Below are 18,471 nucleotides of genomic sequence, written 5' to 3' on the forward strand. Positions count from 1 at the left end.
TAGAAATTTTACAATTGTTTATAGACATTTAAATTTACGATGATATAATTTATAGATATTTAAATTGAAAAGAATATAATTTTTAAAAAAAATCATAAATATTTAGAATAACTACATTAAAAAATATGTTATGAAATTAGGAGAATTTCAACTATATACTATATATTTTATTTATACTTTTTATTTACATTTTAATTTTCTTTGACTTTATCCATTTTTTAATTCTTTTCACCTGCCTTTCTTTTTGAAGTAACGAGGCGTTTCTATTTAGATAATGAATTTTTATAAAAGTTCTTAACGACAGAATAAACGTATTGCTGTTTTATATTAGCTGTGTCATTTCGGAATCCATTCTTTACATAGTTGTTCATTTCAACACGCGGAAAATTATATTTTTTCCTTTTGTTTTTGTATCAGAATTTTTGCAAATTGCAATCGTGCAAACTGGCATTTCGGTAATAGTTTTAAATTCTTGTAAATTCACTGCAAAAACTGAGGAAAGTCATTATAGAAAATAACAAATGTCTTAGAATATCTCGCAAAAAGAAATGATCCAATATTAGTTAGAGCTAGTAAGGCCGAACGCTCCGTTCTTGAAGTAAAAGTGCGAGCTTTGCGCCAAAGTGACGTCACTAGAGAAAATCGGAGGATTGGCGCGGCAAGAGTTACTTCAAAGGAGTGAACCAGCCCTTCTATTCTCTTTAGCCCTTGGAAAGACCAGCCTAACAAGCCGGCTCCTCTTCATCTACTCTTCTTTAATTTTGTTCGTGATTAACTCGGCCTCTAGCGGTGAGCCAATCACTACAATTGTAAAAGGTAGGTTTTGTAGGCAGATAGTGCAGAATAAATGCTTTAATTTTATTCTATTAATATATGAATATAATTTTTTCCACTAGTATTTTTTTTAAATTTTCCTGTGATCTAATTATAAATTAATATGATGAAATTCTCAGCATGTGAATATGCCTGTCCTATTGGTCAATAATAATCTAATTTTGCAAATTTAGTCAACTCATTTATTTTAGTTTGGTACTTTTCCATTGCTTTTGCATCATTTAAAATACTATTACCAAAAGTTAAGCATAATTCATAAATATGGAAAAGTATAAAATTATTTTTTTGCTATTCTTGAAACACTTAGGGGAGAGTTGGGTAGCCCCGCCCACTTAAGGAGTATTGCTTATATTTCTGTACAATATTGAGTAATAATCAATATTTTTGTATGTTTCTATTGTTTTATCATTTAATTATATAATGTAAAAAGAATAGTTTAACTCAGAGCTCGAAAAACTGCCAGTATGCTCGTCCTTGGCTGTCGAAAATTCCCCGTGGACAACAAATTTCTCGAATCCAACGTCCGCACGGACGGCCATTTTCCCATTAATGTTCGTGATATATTTTTAATTTTTGTTATCTTACAAGAGTCTAGCTCCTCGCTTCTAAAATGACCCTCTAATCTCGAAATACAGCAACATACTGCGCTTGGTGGAATTGATGTTTTCTCTGTCTGGGAGTACTGCAGCGGTTGAAAGGGGCTTTTCAGCAATAATCTTACAAAAAAACACATTTCGTACTGGTCTTAAACAAGAAGCGTCAACCGCAATTATGAACATCTACCTAAGTGAAAAACCTCTTTCAGATTTCTGTGATGAAATTTCTGTAAATCATTGGCTTGATTGTGGAACTGGCAAACGTCGTATTTGATTCATTTAAAAAACGCTGTACCATTGGATAAATTGACAGATAACTTGACCTTTATTATTTAAATTATTTCATTAAAGAAATACTAGGTTTTACTATTAGTAACCTAGTACTTATTTTATTACCGTATAATGTTATCCTAGTATTTGTAATCCAAGTAACTACTAATTCATTGTGCAATTTATATAATTGTTAGTAATAAATAAGAGAAAATTATATTTTTATTTATTTAGAAGCGACGGGTTAGTTTCAAAGGAGGACGGGTACATTGTTGGACAAGCCGTCCTCTAGGACGGGTAAAATTTCTAAGTTTTTTCGAGCCCTGGTTTAACTTTAAAAAATAGAAATTTAAAAAATTTGACTACTGTATTCAACATATTTTCAAAACTATTGTTTACCATGTTACCAGCTGCAGAAATACTTGAAACTTTGAAAATAATATTTTTTTAATATGACAATTAATGTCCGATGGCCCATTGACTTGAAAAAATATTCTATACATACGAAATTGACAGTGGGCGGGGGTACCCGACACTCCCCTATTCATTTAAATTTTCAGTTTTTAAAAGTTAATATATTTTTACTTAAATGTAGTTATATCAAAAATTATAACATCCATTGGAAAATGACTTCAATCTTTGGCAAAAATATTTTCACACAATTTCATAAACAGAACTTAGGCAAGAATGTAAAATTTGACCCTTGATTAGGGAAAACATAAAACAAGAAAATTGAAACAAATAAAAAGGTGTTATTTCTAAAGATTTTAAATAAAATTCTCTTTTTACATTTGCTTTTCATACGTATTTTGAAAAATAAAATTCTTTACAAGTCAAGTTTTTAGTAACCATGTGTGTTTATAAACTATTTTTAATTTATTATTTAACTTATTTTTTTTATTAATTATTTTTTAATTAAAACCTTTGAAAAAACATGGCGTACACATTTTAAGTTAGTTACATCAAATGTATCAATAAATCCAAATTTTGTTAAACCTGATATTTTTGTCTAATTTTTATCACTTCAAAATGTATTTTATTTTTATATTGTCAAAGTTTTTTATGTTTGCTTTTAAATTTTATCTGGAACATTAAAGCTTCATATATTATTCTGATTAATATTCTATAAAGCTCATTTTAAATTTTATTTTAGAAAAAAAACCAAAGCGTAAAAAATCTAAAAGTAATAATAGAAGAACCAGTAACCCACCAGAAGTTGCTGAAGTTGACAGAGAAGATGAAGTAGAATATCTTCGATCACGAATCAGTGAAATTCAGTCTTATACAGATGACATTCAAAGTTATGTTGATGTAATTGATGAACTGATTAATGATAGAATTCCAGACAGTGGAGAAAATAATAGTCATGCCTACTTTGGTGGATTTGGGCGTTGTTACAATTGCGGTAATAATAATTCTTTAAACTCTGATTTTTGTTATTGATTTTTTTTTTTTGCCAGAGTAATATCATTAAAGCACTATCATCTATACTTTTTAAAAAAAAATAGGTATTTCAAAGTCAAATTTTTTTCAAATTTCAATATAAAGGAAAAAAACTTTCATTTTATTTTTAAAACTAAGAATGTTGCCTGTGTGTAACAAAGCCTTAATACACGTAATTAAAATATATGTTTGGCACTCTTCACTTGAATTATAGCGGTGATCTGCGGACTGAACTGTTGAAAGTAAAAATATAAGTTTAGACAGAGAAACTTTAAATACTAACCAGTGTAGTAACAAAAATTTCTTATTGGGAAATTTAAGAATCAAACTTTTTAAACATTTTTTTTCTTTAAATATGGTGTTCTCTTTTTCTGAAATATTTACTATATTAAAAGTAAGTTATTGTATATAAATATTATTATATATAAATGTCTACAAGTATAAAAAAATCTCAATTTTGAAATTTCAATTTTATTGCACAGCAGATTACTCGATTTTAAAAGACAAGTGCTTTTAAAACCTTTGTGATATTGAGTTAGTACATAACTGATGAAAAATTTTTGTTTACCAAGCATAATTTAGAATTGAATTTTTTAAATTTTCTTTAATTTAAATTAATTTGTTTGTGGTTTGATGCCTGGCAAATTGGCTACTTGTCATTTATATAATATATATATGAAGGTTTCAACCTTAAATAAAAAATAGCTTTCTTTTTATTTATTTACGGACGTTTGTAATAGTTATATAGTAATGCTAACAATTTTAGTTTGTTAGAAATATTAAGTATTTTCAGGGCTCCTACAGGTCTGAGAGAACAGGAAAATCTGGAATTGTCAGGGAATTTTATTTTGATTCTAAGATGCAGGGAAAGTTGAATTTTTAAATTTTTTTTAATACTAAAACAGGGTTGCCACTCAAATCTGGAAAAAAAAATTCATGTGTTTTCCCTGTACATGTTATAGCAATATATTACGAGGAAACAACAATTACTGTGCTCTTGTGTGAGCTATATTGGACTAACTATATTTATTAGTTTTAATAGCTGGGAAAAGAGCTGAACATACTTCAATAATGCTATGAGAAATGAAATAGTTTAGTATAACTGAAATATCATGGTTAAATATCCCATAGATCAGTGGTGCGCAAACTAGGGGTCGCGACCCCTGTGGGGGTCGCTAGAAGTTCTTTGGGGGTCGTCAAATTTTTATGAAATGCATTATCCCTGCATGCTGCATACTATACAGTGTACATATAAAGAGTGAAGCGCCGTCACTCACTGTTTAATTGCAATTTCATGCTGTCCACTCTTTCTTTGACCGTAATGCGTAATGTATTCTCTATCTGGCTATCCGTGGAAAAACAATATCCCGTTTTATGCAAGAATGCCATCAGAGTGTTAATACAATTTGCATCAACGTATTTATGTGAAACTGGATTTAGCAAACTAGTTTCAATAAAAACTAAATACCGCTCGCGTTTAAACCCTGAAGATGATATGCGAATTGCAATTAGCAACATACATCCAAACATCGATGAGATAATTAGAAACTTGCAGCCACATACATTTCATTAAAGGGCAATTACTGATTTTTGTGTTATACAAAAAGTATTTTCTTAAAATTATAAATAAAATTATTATGAGTCAAATATGATGTTATTCGATGAAACGAAAGAAATGCTCAAAATATACATCGTATTTGTGGACATTTATCTCTAGGGGTCGCCAAAAATTTTCTCTCTACAAAAGGGGTCGCAGTCGAAAAAAGTTTGCGCACCACTGCCATAGATTACGCTTTGAGTGGTCACATTTTTTAAAAGACCAAAATAAAAAAACAAAATTCCCTGTATTTTCCCAGTTTGTAAAGAAAAATTCAAAATTCCCTGCATTTTCCCTGTTATTTTAGGTGATTTTTAAATTCCCTGTATTTTCCAGGTTTTCCCTGTGGAGTGGCAACCCTGTAAAATTCCCATATAATATAATACCTGTAAAATAACCAGTCTTAGAATTTCCAGAAACAATTATCAGTTATTTAAATAATTCTAACATCTATTACTATTATTTGTTATAAAAACTCACTTTTTAATAGGCTTTTCCAAATTTCCATCCTCATTCAATGATATTTTTCTGCTCTCAAAATATAATATTTGACATTATAAAAAAGAAAAATCAAAGTTTTCCAATGAAAAATTGCATGGTACAGTAGGGAACCGATTATCTGGAACGGTCGGGACCATCGCCATTCCGGATAACTGATTTTTCTGGTTTTCTGAATCGCTACAAAAAGCCGTTTTTTATTGTTAAACCCAACTAAAAAAAAATATTTGGAAATAATCTTAAAAATAAGAAAAAACGATGAAGTAATACACTAATGATTATTTCTAAAATGATGGTAAGGTAAACATCTTTAAAAAAAGAAGGAAAAATCATAAAATCTTATGAGGGAAAATTTTTTTTTTTAAAAAGGCGAGAAAATTTATTGAATTTCGTTCCGGTTTTCTGATTTCCGGATAACGGGTTCTATACTGTATATATAATATATAGTCAGAGTTTACATGGAAATTTTCCTGTAATACTTTGAAAAATCAGGTAATTTTTTTTCTTCTTCAGAAATTAAGTGGGAACCCTGTTTAGGTATAATGTTTTTAAATAATGCTGATACACTGTAGCAGAGCTTTGATTAGTAAATGAAAAAATAAATAAGTGAAAGTAAATAAAAAATTTAAAACTAAATCTGATTTTCATTGTAGAATCATGATTCTTACGAACCCTGTTTGTAAAAATGTATCGTAAAAATTCATTTCTCTTTGGTATTGATGCTTATGACTGTAAAATTTATTTCCTTATTATTAATTAAAAAAAACTTAAATGTTTTTTCCCTTTTTTAGGTCGACTCGGGCATTGGGCTGACGATTGTCCTCATTAGAAAAGAGCTAGTTATTTATAACCATTCAAAACTTCTTTGGTGTAACTATGTTTCGATATTAGTTGGTATTGCAACCATCTTTTTCCTCCTTTTGTATATGATTATCATTATAAAATTTTTTATGTCAAATGTTTATTTCCTTCTATTTTTTGAAAAAGTCTTCTGATATAAAAGTAGAATACTGTGTTTAAAAATAAAGATCTTAGTGTTATTCTTTAAAATTGTATTTTTGTGCTTCATTTTTGTATCATAATAACAGCAATAACTAAGAGGTAACATTAGAGTTCACACTGTCTTTATATTATTCTAGTGGTTTTTTTTTTAAAAAAAAAGCTGTGTTTAATAAGTTGGAAATATTAATAATTACTGAAAAGTCACCATTTTATTATTCCCTTTAGTCAATATTTTTACAATTTAAGTAAATAGGTTGAATTTTGTTGGTGGTATGTATATGATATGAAAACCTAATCATATGTTTTGCATTTTAGTTTAAAGCCAGTCTCATATAAATCAATTCAAGATGGCATTGATTTTTCATAGTTATTCTCATTTTTTATGATATAGTTTGTTGCTAAAATATTAGAAAGTAGTCACTCATGATGAAGTTAAATATAACTAAATATTTATTAGTTTTGTTATAGTTAGCATAACAAAGGGACATATTTCTGAGTTAATAATAGATTTTTTTTTATAATTAATAAATTTTGAGTTTCATTGAAAGAACTTATTATTCTTATGCATTCATAATTTTCAAAATTTCCTAATGAATTTTCGGAATGGGAAATGAAAGGCTTATAACTTATTTTTTGACCAGTAAAAATAGCGAAGACTAATGTTCATCTCTTAATTATTATTTATATCTTCTTTATTTGCAAAAATTAATTATTTAGCTCTAATAATAGCTAAATTACTAAAAATAATGTCAAATTAGAAAAATGTTTCCAACTTTGTGAATCATCTGAAAATTTTATTATGGGTTTAAAAATTAATATATCTTAAAATTGCTAATTTTTTGTCCACCTAATGTAATTATGTAGTTACAAGGTGTGGCATGAATATATAAAAATATTTTTAGTTTTTGTGTACATGGCAAAATGAAATGATTTCATAGCTTGATCTTCTAAACAATGTTTTGATACTGGCTAATTAAAATTTTTTCCAGGAATTTAGCTTTAAACAGGTTTTTGAACAAAATTCACAATCAATATTCAATATAAACTGGTTTCTAATCAAAGTAAACTTTTAGTTAAAAATCATTTTTTGTGTAGAAATATTATCTGGTATTATTTGACAGAATTGGGACCCATATAAAAAGATTTTAGTAGCTGAAATATTTTGTCATAGTTATCAAGGCACCAAGTTTTTTTGTCATAAAAAAATTTAAAAAAAGTACTTGAATAAAGAAAGGACAGTGTACTCTGGATTACCTTTTAAAATTTTGATTAAATTATCTTTAGTTGCTCACAAAGTGTTGTAATGATTTAGCTATTATCTAAATTTTTAATACTTTATGTGATCATCGATAAAAATCTAACTGGTGAAACTTCTTTTCCAATTTCAGAAAGTTACTTATAAAATTTTACCAGTTATTTAATGTTATTTATTTTAAAACTTAACCATACTATACCTCAATCACTGCTGCAAATCTTGTCAGTCTCAATGTAGGTGTATGCAATTGAATAACATTTCTCTTGAAATAGAAATAATTTAAAATTACTGTAAACAAATTACTTTTTCATTGATTTCAGATGAAATATGTTAAGCATGATTGATTTGTATACATTAATTATAAGGCATCTAAAGGCTAATATAAACTAACTCAGTGGCGCGACAGCCCATTAAGAGGGCCAAGGCCGACTGTACCCATCTCAGTTTTCTTGACCTTGGGCTCTGGGGTGCAGGAGCATATGTTCCGGTCAGGTGGTCAGCCGAACGCGGAACCCCCAGTGTTAGTTCCCAAGCATGCTTGGTACTCATTTTATCGACCCACTGAAGGGATGAAAGGCTGAGTGAACCTTGCCCGGCCCGAGGATCGAACCAGGGACCTGTGGCACGACAGCGCGAAGCGCTACCGCTCAGCCACCGGGCTTAAAGGCTAATATAACTTGAAATAAATCCATAATAACAAATTAATGTAATACAATAATGCAAAAACAATTCCATTTCGAGTATTTTAAAATATATCATTAAGAGAAGAAATAAATAAAAGGAAGTTACTATTAGAGAATTTGTCCAATCATCTAAGATGTTAGGACCAAAATTTCTTACATTAGTGTTGACAATGTATACAAACAACTAATATCTAAGTTCATTTAAAGCACAGTATTAAATTGATTCAATACTATTATAAATATCAAGCCTGGTGCCAATCACTTCAAATTATAATAAATTGCTTTATATATTAATATGATTTCTAAGTAAGGATTTAAAATATTAATTAGAATAGTAAACTGTGCAATGTTTGCAATAGCACTCTCCTTTTATGCTTTGAAACTTTAATATATTTAGCTTTGTTCATTACTTTGAAGATTATTTTTTATTCAAATAATATGTAGATTTTCTTGCCCTTTCCATTAAACTGTGTATTTAGACCCTAATAAAATTTTTCTTACTTTGTATATTTGTTTCCTTTCATATTTTTTAAAACTCTTATAAAAGAGACTTAATATATTTTCTTATAATTATATTACAATTTCTAAACTGATAAAAAGCAGAAAACTTTTTTGTTAACCAATTTTGGCCAAAGGTGCAGAAACATGCCATTTCAATAAGTATTTCTTTAGTAACATCGTGACATATTTTTTGCTGATTTTAATTTTCCTGCTATTTTTAAGGGTTCTGAAAACATTGATAAAATATTAGTAATCAAATTTTCATACTACGCTAGTTTTTAAACTTGAAACGGTATATTTTTTATTAATTTTATTTTTCTGCTATTTTCAAAGGTTTTGAAGACACATATAAAATATTAGTAAATCAAGTGTCATAGGCACATGTAGTTGAGAAATTTTCTAACTACATTAGTTTTTTTTAAAAAAAACTTAAAACGGTTATTGACAAATTTAGATCTTTTGAAAATGAATAATTATCCCATTTGAGATTATTCGTATGCATTTATGATTAAAGTTGCAAGATCTGTAAATAAAATTAATGTCATAAAAAACTAAGGTTTAACTAAATGATTTATCCAATAGTGTATAGAAGCATCATTTTATTTCTTAAATATTTTTCAATCGCAGAACTGTTTTGTATCTTAATGAAGGTACTCTTAAGAATATTCAGGAAAATGCCACAATTTATAAAATGGGTTAACTGTTAGAAACAAAGTTTTTTGAGAAGGTAGAAATTTTTTTCACAGTATTTGTTTGTAAGAAATGAGGTTCTCTGGTGATTTTGAGGTACAAACCTGTTTTCTTCTGTCACAGTGTGATCAAGACAAAAAATCACTTTTTGAACTTACAAGCAATCCTTCACACATGTTAGAATATTCTGGTATAAAATTATAGCATTAACTTTAGCTTATACAGGAGCAACAATAACTGCGTAAAAAATGGCAACTTAATTTGAGGTATGTATGAGTTGCAGAAAACTAGTTATCCCTTATAGTATTTTTTGTTACTGCACATCAAATAAATAATCTTGAAGCACTCTGTGAAAACTTGACACATTGTTCGAATCTCTTAATTTAAAATTAAGTTTTATTTTTGAGAAAATTTCGAGGTAATGCATATGGCGTTACCTTAAAGGAACTAACATAACATTAATTAATAGATGATTATAGTAATTTGCAACATTTTATCATGTTTAGACTTTTGGCTGAAATGGAGTCTGTTTCACACTAAGCTATCAAATAGATAGTACATAATCAGGTTTATCCTATTATAGCAAGGTAAGTTGGTTATCTTGCTCCAAGGTCTCAATAAATTCTGGGATTTGAAAGAAAAAATATGTAAGTTTTTACAAACTATAAATCAAGATACAAGCTTGTTCTCCGATCAAATATGGTTGCAAGATTTATCTTTTATGGTTGATGTAACCAAACACTTATCCGATTTAAATTTATTGTTATAAGGCAAGGATCAGATCATTTCAAACATGTTTGACATAATTAAAAAAGCATTCAAATGTAAACTATTTCTTCCGGAAAGGCAACTGAAAAATGAAGATTTAACGCACTTCCCAACGTGCAACAAGAACCAATGTAGTTTAGAGAAATAGAAAAGATAATNTATCTTACTGAACTGAAAACCCACCTAAAGTTAAGCTTTGTTTATTTGGCCCAAGTTAGCTTTTGAGTTTGACACCCCTGCTTTAATACTTGTTGATTGAGCAAAGTAACTTCTCTTTCAATTTTAGTAAACTATTTTTTTCTCTTTCTTTTCAACTCAATATGTTTATAGTTATTAGCTTTTTGTAATTAAATCAATGTAAATATAATAATATGCAGCAATTTATTAGTTAACACCATACATGGGTACGTTAATTTTAAAAAGTAATGAGTAAAAGTGCAAAAAAATGCATGTGTGTTTTGCATAAGTACAAAAAAGAAAAAAGGAACGTTTTTAAAGCACATTTCGAGGAAATCGAAAATTCTAAGTAACATTGAATTTCGTTAAAATTTTTTAAAAAAAAAGTATAATTTAAAATGCATTAAATTTATTGAAATAGTGAACGATGAAAATACCCAGAAACAAAACCAGAAATCAAAATATACCTTTGTTTAAAAAAGATTAAGTCTGTAAGGTACTCTTCCCCCACTCTAAATAAAAGTACTGATTTTAAAAAAGTAATGAAGTACAAGTAAAAGTATTGCCATGCATGGTTAATGCAGTATTATGTTAACATGGAAGTAGATTTTCTTTTCTGTCTGAAGGGGATCTTTTTATTCTTAAATGATTTAAGTATTGTTAATTGATCAACCGTATATGTCTTTGTATTTTAATAGTATATGTAATTAACAATTGTAATTGAAAGTATCTTAAGAATATCTCAAACCACAAAAAGGAAATTCCTCCATTACGCCAATAATCCATGAAACTGTTTTAATTATCTTACATAATCAGAGATGAAAATCAGCAAAAATGTTGCAAGATTACAAACAAAAAGTTAAGACACATTTTTTAGAATGGTAACCAGTTTCAATAGTGAACTGACGCATTAGAACCAAAATTGATTTAAGAAAAGTTTTGTCGAAAATAATTTAATATTTTATTTTTCTATTTCATTTGATTCTATTTCAGATTTCAACTTACATCTATATTTTACATATGGAGAATAAATATCAAACCCAAAGGAAATAAAATTGTCAAAAAATACACGATACCGTAATGGTAATAAATAAAAATTAACAAACTGTGCAGGTGGCCATATTATCCATTCAGCAGTATAAATTTTTAATCCTTTTTCCATAAGTTCTTCCTTCAGTTGTTTTAATGATCTTTCTAAAATTGCTACTGTTCCAAAGTAAACAAATAAATTAATGGGAGAAAATAATATCTGATCATACAATACTTTCTTAACTACAGTTCTAAATGAAGATCCTGGTATAAATATATCTATTATAATGTACCAGTAATGTGATACAACACCAGTAGTTAACCCTGCCGCACCCATATGAACAGTTCTAACAGGTTTCACTTCCTCTTCTTTTCCTCTTAAAATTTCATAATGTTGTTGCACAAGATCTCCAGCTACACCCATAGCCATAGAAAATGTAGCATTAGTCAATAGCAAATGCTTCCCAAACAAATTGCTCCCGATCACTGCTGATTTACGCAACGCTCTTCTTACTAAACTGTTAACTATTGCAGCCATTGGTAGTTCTTATGAATTCTGATTGCCAATCTGCAAAGAGAAATTTTACAATCAGTTATAATGATGAGAGAAATACATATAGCAATATATGAGTATAATACACAAAATTCATTGCAAACATTTTTAGGACAAATTTTAAAAGCATTTAATTTCATGAAACTCTGTACTGACTGAACAAATTATTTGATATCAATACAGAACTAGTAATTTATATTTAGATAAACTAGTGATGTATTCAGATTTGTAGGGGTTACTCCATAAAACATGATTACAGGACTGGGTGAACTGCAATACCAATTAAGCATTTGCAATGTATAGTGATTTACATCTTATATAATATGCACATATGTATAGAGATAATCAATCAATGCAAATGACAATCTAGCAAGAGAGGTAAGATTTTTCAAATAAGGCACTGAGTTAGCCTTTTCAGATGCAATAATTTAGAACAGGGTTGTCCAACTTGCATGAGGCCGGGGGCCACAATTGAAAACACTAATCAAATGGCGGGCCGCAACTTTATCAAAATTTTAGGTAGGACTCTTTCATGTTTGAAGGAACATTAAATATTACTGTCAGATTTTTACCAAGTTGTACAAAACAAAAGTATTGAATTACAAATTAAATTAAGAAGTAGATTTTTAAAAATATTTAATTGCATATTAAAAAATTATGGCTACAATAACTTTAATGTGCACCTATGTATTAAACAATTAATGTGCAACAGATATCTTATAAAACTTTAAAAAGGTTGGTATTAAAACTTACATAGTAGCACACAAAATGTTCAATGACAAAATTTAGGTTTGTCTGCTGCTGCAACCACCAGAGAATAGATATTTACATTTTAAATTTAAAATTTACAAATGTGTGCGTAAATATTTTTGTCCAAAATGAGTGGTTTCAAAATGTTAAATCGGAGAATTTCTTTGAGAAAATTTCTGATACACACATGCTAAATTATATTTATTAAATACAAAAAAATGAAATAAAAAAGAGTATTTTTGTATATGAATAAATATTTTCTTAGGTGCAAAATCTGAGAATTTTTTTTTTGCACCGTTGATATGTTAAATTTCACAGAAACGAAGAAATTAGGTTTTTATTAACGGGAAAAGTATTATAAACCCATGCAGATTTTTTTACGAAAATTGTCAGCAAAAAAATGACAACTAATATATTTTAGTTCGCGGGTCACAAAAAAAAAGCTTCGCGGGCCGGATCAGGACCGCCTCGAAAGAAGGAGGAGTTACAGTTGAATAGGGGGCCTCGGTACTGAAAATGATCTTCAGCTCTGACGTCATGCATCACAATCCATGTTTCAGCTGGTTTGTGTTGTATGCTGTGTTGATTACATAACAAAATTGTTTTTTTTTTCTTGTTTTTTTCTTCAGAAAATAATGAATGCACTACTAGTTATTATTCTAATTGTCCGTGTTTTGTTCTTATTTGTTGTATGATTGCATTAAAGAAATATTAGCTTTTGGAATTTTAAGCATTTTCATTAAAATTCTAAGGAATTTCTTCTAAGGCTTATATAAAATTTGTTATTTTACGAGTNTTTGTCTGCTGCAACCACCAGAGAATAGATATTTACATTTTAAATTTAAAATTTACAAATGTGTGCGTAAATATTTTCGTCCAAAATGAGTGGTTTCAAAAAGTTAAATCGGAGAATTTCTTTGAGAAAATTTCTGATACACACATGCTAAATTATATTTACTAAATACAAAAAAATGAAATAAAAAAGAGTATTTTTGTATATGAATAAATATTTTCTTAGGTGCAAAACCTGAGAATTTTTTATTTTTTTTTGCACCGTTGATATGTTAAATTTCACAGAAACGAAGAAATTAGGTTTTTATTAACGAGAAAAGTATTATAAACCCATACAGATTTTTTTACGAAAATTGTTCGCAAAAAAATGACAACTAATATATTTTAGTTCGCGGGTCACAAAAAAAAGCTTCGTGGGCCGGATGCAGCCTCCGGTTGGAAACCTCCGATTTAGAACATGGCAAGTAACTTCCAATGCCTATATAATGCTAACTTATTCCATTGCTGATATGAAGCCCGTCTTGCACCTGGATACTACATTTGTTTTAAATTTGTAATACAAAATTCTTCGTCCTCTATTATTTTTCTATTCTGTATCAAATAGACACCCTCCTATGGCTCACCTTTTGCTTTTCAATCTCACATTATCTGATGAAAGTTTTTGTTTCTACAAGTTATGCTGCTTACTACAGTAGTGTAAAATTGTTTTTTTAGCAGACAGTACATGGATAAGGAAACAATCGACATTAAAACTCCTTTAAAGAAAACAATCTTACCTCTACATTATTTAAATCCTCGTTAGCAAAGGAATAAAATAAATAATCAATTGAATTTATCTGACAAATGAATAATAGTATTTTTTAATGGTACAACAAACATACAAGTACAAGAACAGTGAATATGAACAATTTTGAAGCAACTAATTTTGTTATAAATTTAAGTTAATAACATAAAATACAAAATTAATCTCAGTGAAATTTTATTAACATTAAATAAGACAAATTGAAAAAAATGTCAGTTTTTAACAGCTAAAAGTAAAATAGAAAATATATACAAGATAAATTTATAAGAGTATGTAAATTTGACACTTAGCACATTTCTATAATTATATCAACAAAGATAATTTATTGGAAATCTTAAGTATTTAGTTGCCAAAAGTCAATAAAACATACACAGGATACATTTGTATGATCATCAATAACATATAATATTAAAGAGTTTAGATTTTAGGACAGTAAATTATTCTAAAGTAATAATAATAATAATAAAAAATTATTGAAAATATTGAACTTCTTATAAAGTAGAAACTTTTTATAGTCCTTTTCCAATGTATAGTGAAAAATACATACAAATATATATGAAGTCAAAGTAGGTATTATTGTGATTTTTGACTCTTTTTCCTGTCAGTAAGAAAAAAAAAACATTTCACAATCTTTAACCCTTTGATGTAGAATTTTTATTAAAAATACTTTTAGCATTAATTCAGGTCAAAATAAGTGAAAAATATTATGTTCAGCATTTTAATAATCTATGGTTATGAAACACCAGTGCCTTTCTACGTAAAATTGTCCATACAATAATTTTTTCAAGCGGGCACTTATTTGTAGTGATTTAGATCTAAGAGAAACAGTCATTTATTATTAAAATTTCTTTAAATTACAAAATAAATTTTTGAATCTTGATCAAATTTTTTTTTCAAACCTCTTTTTTTCGATTTTATACTTGAGTACAAATATAATTCCAATAATTCAACATATTTTTTAAATTAACTATTAGACTGTTTATTATAATTAAAATTATGAAATATATATTTTTGCTTGTAATTAGAGTGTCAGAAAAAAAAATGTATAAAAGAGACACTAGTGTCTCATCTGCATCAAAGTTTTTTTTTCTTTCTTAAATATAACCATGGCACCTTTACAGTTTATAATTTTAGCATAAAATTTTTTTACTGTTTTCCCCCCATAAAAATACCTTTGTCAGTATAAATTAGCAAATGGCAGAAAAGTACTTCCTTAAGTGCTTACATAATATCTGAACCGTCCCATAAATACAGGATGCAAAAAGTTATCAGAAAAATGGTGTGTTTAAATATTTTGATAACAATATTTAGTTGAGAACAAAATTTCAGCTTTAGTGTTCGTACTAAAGCCATGCATCAGGACCATGTTTATCTTTGATGAGTAACATTTTATCTAGAACAACACCACTTTGGTCATCAGAAACTTGTTCCATGAATAAATGAGAACTATTAATAATATTCAGCCTGGTGTATCCATAATCAGAAAATCTTGCAGCACTCCATTCTGCAGGGATGTCAACAAAAGGATCTAAATTTTCTTGGCAGCCAGCAGAACCTGTAATAATATGCACAGGAGCTTTTGGATTAGTGTAAGGTGCATCAAGGCTTCCATTATACACTTTGTAATCATAGATGGGCCATAGCCTTTCATATAAATGTTCATGAGCCCATAATTCCAAGTCAACTCCATATTTGTAAAACAAATCTTCTAATCCAAAAGCCTGAATGACAGGTATACCTTTACGAATAATACTTTCTCGATGTCTACAGTCATCTGTATCATTAGTGCTACAATACATGGGTCTATGACCCATTGTAATAATCCAAGGTCGCTTTGCTCTATTTTCTGGAAGATTAGCCTTTTTTAAATCTGCCTCTAACCACTCATACTGACGAACAATTTGAGTCCAGCCATATTGGACAAAAAAATAAAATTCAGTGGAAAAAGCTATGATATGTGCGGGACCAATATCCATGCTATAAAAATGGTTGTTTATTTCACCTTCCTGATTCATCATACTAAACCGATTAGCATAATTAGAAAAATTGTATGTGTTTTCATGGTTTCCGACGCAAACTTGATAAGGTAGGTAAGCGGCTATTGTTTCAATTTGCCTCATGAACTCATCACCAATTGCAGCATTTTCAGAGTCTAAATCATAGGCCATATCACCAACATGCAAAACTGCATCATACATTCCTCTCTGTACTTCGTTTTGGATACGTGGCAATGATTGGGCATTGTAATTACCCAAGTCCCCATAAACAACAAATCTTGGACTCCAGTTTGTTCCATTCTTCATAGCGGTAAACCAATAAATTGCACTCCATCCATCAGTACTTCCACAATGATAAACATATTCAGTACCCGGTACTAAATCATCAAGAAGTACTCTGTGTATCCAAAGCACACGAGCTTCAGATCCACCATCTACAAATTTTGTGATAGATCCAGTTTTTATAAGATTTAGTTTTTGAATGCTTTTTCCATACTCAACAGAAGAAACATTTGTTTGGTTCATGGTGACCCATGTTACCACCATCTCATTTGGTTGCTTCCCATAAGACAAATGAATTTGTTCAGGCTGAGTATTTAAAACAGCTAAAACATCAATAGTACATATCATTAAACAAAGAAATAATGTAATAAAAATCATTTTGTTAGTCTGCCGATTACCAAAACTACTAGTGAATTTTTGTATTTTGGTTGTTATTTATTCACAATTTATCTCTCCGAATTGCGATTATGAAATTATCCAAATAATTTAACTAAATCATCAAGATAAGATAGAGATTAAATCAAAAGGTCATACTTATGTAATCCTAAAAAAAAGAAATGAAACCCACGTTGTAGCAATTAAAAACGTGCTATTATTTAATGTACAAGAACAATGTGAAATAGAAAACTTTTAAAAGAAAATCAAGATGTTACCTTGTTAAACATGTCTCGTTTTTAATGATTAGTTTAATTATTTCATTTCAATTTTCATGTTTTTCTAAATTACATAATTGTTTCAGAGTAAGAGGTGATGAGGGCTGTGTAGAGCATTTGTTTATTTTATCTCAAGAGATTTATAAAAAAATGAACTGACTCAACTAGAACAAAGTTTTATTCAGTCGTTAGTTCGTTAAATATCATTATGCTTAATTAAGATATTCATCTTTTTAAACTGAATGAATTTTATGCCTCGGAAAGTAGCAGAGCAAAATTCTCTTGACCAGAAAGCATTAACACACTTTTGGAGCTTTGCATTTTTGATGTGTGGCGCCATCTATTACAAGTTTAAACTGATTGAGAGTGGACTCTGGCTTTAAAAATGTAGGGAACATTTCAAGCATATTTTTCCTTTTCTAAGATTTCAGACTAGAAATACATTTAAATAGTGCTTTTTATATGTTGATTAATGATTTTATTGAATATTTATTGAATAGATGATTAATTATTTTTTAATCAAAATGGATGAAACCTTCGAAAGCTCAGTTAATATAAATAAAACTTTACTTTTGGCTTAATTTGAAAATTTCTTCTGGAGAAAATCGTTTTGATCTTTAGTTGTAACATTTTAGGAGTGTATATTTTTATATAATTTCTGATTTAATGATAGTGTTACATTATTTTTGCCAAGGCCAAGGGGCAAAATGGAACATGATATAAGTAAATAATGTTTTTTTTTTTTTGAAATGTAGGTAAACTTTTAATATTATTTCATATTTCCTTATTTCAATAAAGAATAAAATCTTAATTTTAAATTTGTGATACAAATATCAACGTTTCGGGAGTTTAAAAATAATTTAAATAAAAATGATTCTAAAACATTTTTTTATAAATATTTTTGTGTGAATTCAAAAAATTTTTATTAATTATTTTTTACAGAATAATGCAAAAAAATAGGATACATTTTAATATATTTATGGATTTTTGATTACATTTATATTTCCACACATAAAATATAAAATTGAATAATATATGATAGTATATTATTTCATTATTAATAAATGAAAAAACATACCATCATAGTATATATTTTTTAAATATTTACTATTAAAATGATACGCTAAAAAGCTTTTTTGAAAACGCCTAAGTAATCAGACCATAGAGTCTATGAATCAGACACGTCAGTTCAGCGTTTATAAATAGTTGTAGTCTTATAAAAAAATAATGGTTTGAATTAAAATTAGAAGGAAAAAAAAAGTTTATAAGATTGAAATTCGCTCACTATATTTTTCTTTA

At 28.2% G+C, this 18,471-nt stretch overlaps 3 protein-coding genes and 1 long non-coding RNA gene across 6 annotated transcripts in view; 1 reads left to right on the forward strand and 3 right to left on the reverse strand.

Moving 5' to 3' along the window:
- The window catches only part of LOC107441523 (E3 ubiquitin-protein ligase rnf8), a 21,426-nt gene extending 15,138 nt beyond the window's left edge, over nt 1-6,288 (forward strand). Inside the window, exons 8-9 of the mRNA XM_016054811.3 lie at nt 2,854-3,105; nt 6,030-6,288. Coding sequence (XP_015910297.1) covers nt 2,854-3,105; nt 6,030-6,067 — 290 coding nt within the window. The 3' untranslated portion in view covers nt 6,068-6,288. The remainder of the gene's footprint in view (nt 1-2,853; nt 3,106-6,029) is intronic.
- Nucleotides 6,289-6,377: 89 nt separating this feature from the next.
- LOC139426313 (uncharacterized) lies at nt 6,378-8,685 on the reverse strand. Its single transcript, XR_011637552.1, has 2 exons — nt 8,173-8,685; nt 6,378-7,881 (listed from the first exon to the last, which is right to left on the reverse strand). It is a non-coding gene; the product is annotated as an uncharacterized lncRNA (long non-coding RNA).
- Nucleotides 8,686-11,092: 2,407 nt separating this feature from the next.
- Nucleotides 11,093-18,471, reverse strand: part of LOC107441521 (mpv17-like protein 2) — a 36,729-nt gene continuing 29,350 nt past the window's right edge. The window contains exons 1-2 of one of the 3 annotated variants that reach the window (XM_016054808.3): nt 17,173-17,322; nt 11,093-11,911 (exon numbers count right to left, since the gene is read on the reverse strand). In XM_016054808.3, the coding sequence (XP_015910294.1) occupies nt 11,276-11,881 (606 nt within the window). In that variant the 5' untranslated portion in view covers nt 11,882-11,911; nt 17,173-17,322 and the 3' untranslated portion in view covers nt 11,093-11,275. Of the gene's footprint in view, nt 11,912-14,214; nt 14,352-17,172; nt 17,323-18,471 lie in introns of those variants that run through there. The other 2 variants (XM_071184608.1, XM_016054810.3) reach the window with 2 other exon arrangements.
- LOC107441520 (acid phosphatase type 7-like) lies at nt 14,283-17,134 on the reverse strand. The gene has a single exon (XM_016054807.4). The coding sequence runs from the start codon at nt 16,895-16,897 to the stop codon at nt 15,584-15,586; it is 1,314 nt and encodes a 437-aa protein (XP_015910293.2). The 5' UTR covers nt 16,898-17,134; the 3' UTR covers nt 14,283-15,583.

Source organism: Parasteatoda tepidariorum, chromosome 8 (genome assembly GCF_043381705.1).
Source record: "Parasteatoda tepidariorum isolate YZ-2023 chromosome 8, CAS_Ptep_4.0, whole genome shotgun sequence".
NCBI lineage: Eukaryota > Metazoa > Arthropoda > Arachnida > Araneae > Theridiidae > Parasteatoda > Parasteatoda tepidariorum.